Source organism: Dendrobium catenatum, unplaced genomic scaffold (genome assembly GCF_001605985.2).
Source record: "Dendrobium catenatum unplaced genomic scaffold, ASM160598v2 original_scaffold_213434, whole genome shotgun sequence".
Lineage (NCBI taxonomy): Eukaryota > Viridiplantae > Streptophyta > Magnoliopsida > Asparagales > Orchidaceae > Dendrobium > Dendrobium catenatum.
Window position 1 is genome coordinate 226,179 of NW_021531844.1, and position 3,692 is coordinate 229,870.

A 3,692-nucleotide genomic window follows, 5' to 3' on the forward strand; every position below is an offset into this window, starting at 1 on the left:
AAATATTGAAGTGGACATTGTTCACCCGCGACCAAAATAACAGGAAGTTTTGTTTTAGGGTTTAACCGGCTGGAGCTCGAAAGCGAGGCCATTCATGCCTTTGAGTTCGGTTGGAGAAGGCCTCAGACGCGCTGCCGCATGTCATACGCCGGTGGACGAGGAATGATGTCTCAACTTCTCCAATTCCGGCGCATTCTCCGTCTCTCTGGCCGCAAATTCTCCACCTGCTCAAACACGAATCCTGACCATAACATCCAATCTAGAGCATACACCAAACCCTTGAGCGCCACCATCAACAAGCTTTTCAAAGAAAGAGACCTCGATAAGCTTGTCGTCGGCTTCAAGCTCGCTTCGGAGTCCTACCGCTTCCGCTGCCGCCATAATATCTACGAGTTCACTGTCCGCCGACTCGCTGCTGCTGGCCGCCTTGACGCCGTTGAATCCATACTCGAGCATCAGAAGCGCTTCGCTGCTGATCTTACTCGCGAGGGCTTCGGCGTTCGCCTTATTTCCCTATATGGAAAGGCTGGCATGGCCACCAACGCCGCGGATACCTTCGATCAGCTTCCTTCCTTCGGTTCACCTCGTTCGGTCTTGTCCTTCAATGCCGTCCTCACGGCCTTCGTCGACGCTGGAGACTACAGTCGTGTTGTCACTACCTTCCGCGACGTTCCAGCTGGCGATACCTCCATCACCCCCAATCTCATTTCCTATAACATTTTGATTAAAGCCCTCTGTGAAAAGGGGGATCTTGATGCAGCCCTAGACTCCCTCGTTCTCATGGAGAAGAATGGCATTTCTTCTGATTTGATTTCCTTCAATATTCTGCTGAAAGGGCTTTATGAAAGCAAGCGCTTCTCCGATGCTGAGAATATTTGGAATAGGATGGCTAGGGAGAACATCCAACCTGATATAAAGTGTTTCAATGCGAAGATGAGGGGTCTTGTATCAGTTGGAAAGACTTTGGAGGCTGTAGCGATTTTGGATAAGATAAATCAGTCAGGGTTAAAGGCGGATATTTTCACGTTCAATGCTTTGATAAAGGCGTATTGTCAAGATGGGAACTTGGAGCAGGCTAAGCTGGTTTATATGAATCTTATAAATAATGGCTGCGCTCCTAATAAAGAGACCTTTCTGGTGCTAATTCCGAGTCTTTCTGAGGCAGGGGAGCTTGACTTGGCTCTTAAGGTGAGTAAGGAGAGCCTGAGCCGCAGGTGTTCTCCTGGTTCAGAGATTTTGCAGAGGGTGGTGGACGGGTTGGCTAAGAATTTCAAAGTTGAGGAGGCTAGGAAACTTGTGGAGATCTCCCGAGCAAATGGTTACTCAAAAAAGAGCATCAGAATGCCTTTGTCTTGTTTGGCTGTGTAGGTAAATACATTGCCGTTGCATTATAATCTATAAATTAAAATTGATAGAATAAAGCTGATTCAGTTTCAGATTTTGGTTTATGATTTCTTGGAGCTATCTTTTGCTTAAGGGGCTGTTTGGTTGTAAATGTTTAGAATGTAGAAATGTTTAGAATCTAGATTTATTTTAAATGCAGTGTAAGTTTAATAGAATATATTTAGAATTCTCAGAATTGCTTAGTTGTTTGAAAAATAAATTTAGGAAATCTTTTTTCTTGGTTCAGAGCAAAATCAATCTAAAATTTTGTGCTGGTCGGGTTCTAAGACATGGAAAGCATGAGAGAGCTTGATGCTGTGAGCAAGTGCAAGGAAAGCTAGAGGTTGCGAGCGAGCGTGGGGATGTCGGAGTTTGTGAGCTTGCAAGCTATTTGATGAATTGACTGAGAAGAATCTTTTCTTATGAAATGCTTTGATTGGTGAGTTCAGCAGTAACCATTTGCCTCCAATTGTACTAAAGTTTGTGGATGGAATTAGGAGCTTATTATGCGATTCTAGTTAGGACAAAGAATTCATTTCAATGGTCAAATATGTTGTTATTTCTATTGTTGAAAATATGCAAATTTGTGGAAGTCCAAAGGAACTCATAAGGCTATTGATCGAGCTTGTGGACGTGCATCAAAGACGCAGAATTTTTGACACAGGGATTTGATTTTGATGTCTATATCTACCTCCCTTTTGATAATGTGTCTCGATGGAGTTGGGCTCTTTTGACGCAAGGGGGTATGATGTGGAACATATTAGTTAAGTTCTCATTAGGAATAGCTATTTAGTTGTTACATGTTTGTTACATAAAAAGTATAGAATGTCCTATGGCTAGTTTATATATGCTAGTATTGTAGTAGAGAGAGATGAACAATATTATATCCATTTTGAAGCTTTAAACTTGTTATTTGGTTTCCTCTTTGGTATTTCTTGTAGTAGATCCAATTCTTCCGCTGATTCGCTACATCAAAAATGGAGGTAAAGAAAAAGGAAAGGCCGAGCATCGACGAAGATGAGGAAGCCTTCGCTGGACGCAATTCCTGAGAATCGTAAGCTTGCTGTTCCGCTGGCATAAAGTGGGAAAGAACATGGTGAAGGCTAGAGCGCTAAGAACAGCCAAAGTCTTCATCAGATGTGCAGGAGATATGCAGGTAATGCTCCAATTTCTGTCTCCTTCCTAATACTCTATTTGGCTGAAATTTAACAAGCTAAAACAAAAATCGTTATATTTTATGTAGGCTTTAATTGAAAGTATTTGCACCGTTTATATTATTTTTTAAAAATGCTGCTGTGTCTGATATATTTTAGTTATGTTTTCAGATATTATGACATGCATGATGTCTGATATATATTCGCAATAACAGCTTTTGCTTTTTGATGTGTTCGGAATGATTGATAAAAGGCAATGAGATGGAGTAGGGATGAGAACGTCAATGGAGGGATGATTTCTAATTTCCTCTTTGACAAGCAGATATCGCTGTTGGCATAAAGAGATCAATAACACGTTATCTTTCTTTCATGTTAGCTTATGAGTTTTTTTAATAATTCTATTTAATAAACTAGTTATATTCAACAAGTTTGCTTGATATGATTGGTGAAGTGTACAATGATAATTAACTTAGACTTTATTTGGAATAACTTTTTTTAAAATAGGTTTTTAGTACACAAATTTTAAATTCATAAAATTTGTGTACTGAAAAATTGCTTTAGAAAGCAAGAAAAAAAATTGTCTCAAACGCAGCCTTAATAGTTTGGATTATGCTGTCGGCAAAATTTACATACTCCAAATAGCCTTTTGGTTTGTTTGTCACGGTGGATGTGGGTGGTTGTAAGTTACAATTCGATGTTTTTAAATTGGCTCGTTGGATGAGGGCTTTTTATCTAGGGAAATTTACATACATACCACTTTATACAATTCTATTTACATATCTAATACCCAAAACTTTAGTATTACATATATATCACCATATATTATTTTAATATCAAATATGCCACTCATATTTCCTTCCTACCACTTATATTTGATATAAAAATGAACTATGAATGGTATGCATGTAATATTAAAGTTTTACTTATTAAATATGTAAATAGAATAGTATATGATGGTATGTATGTAGATCTCTCTTTTATCTAATCAAGAAATTTTGGATTCCATACTTGAGTATGCATGTGCCAGATTTATTATTTCTCAGTTGAGTAAGAAGAGGGGATTTGACTTCAATACTCTCAACAATTTTTTTGTGAAAATAAGTTATGTTAGGGTATCTTGATATAAATTATATTAAATAAAAAGTTATTTAATTT

General features: G+C 38.4%; 1 protein-coding gene and 1 long non-coding RNA gene across 2 annotated transcripts; both read left to right on the forward strand.

Moving 5' to 3' along the window:
- Positions 1 to 1,881, forward strand: LOC110101976 (pentatricopeptide repeat-containing protein At1g55890, mitochondrial-like). The gene is made up of 3 exons (XM_020830095.2): positions 1 to 1,368; positions 1,631 to 1,732; positions 1,776 to 1,881. The coding sequence occupies exon 1, from the start codon at positions 139 to 141 to the stop codon at positions 1,366 to 1,368; it is 1,230 nt and encodes a 409-aa protein (XP_020685754.1). The 5' UTR covers positions 1 to 138; the 3' UTR covers positions 1,631 to 1,732; positions 1,776 to 1,881.
- A 476-nt stretch (positions 1,882 to 2,357) lies between these two features.
- On the forward strand, positions 2,358 to 3,020 carry LOC110101978. The gene is made up of 2 exons (XR_002303758.2): positions 2,358 to 2,539; positions 2,709 to 3,020. It is a non-coding gene; the product is annotated as an uncharacterized LOC110101978 (long non-coding RNA).
- Positions 3,021 to 3,692: the final 672 nt, after the last annotated feature.

Coding starts and splice junctions, on each gene's coding strand:
- LOC110101976 (XM_020830095.2), top strand. CDS start 139: ATGTCATACGCCGGTGGACGAGGAATGATGTCTCAACTTCTCCAATTC.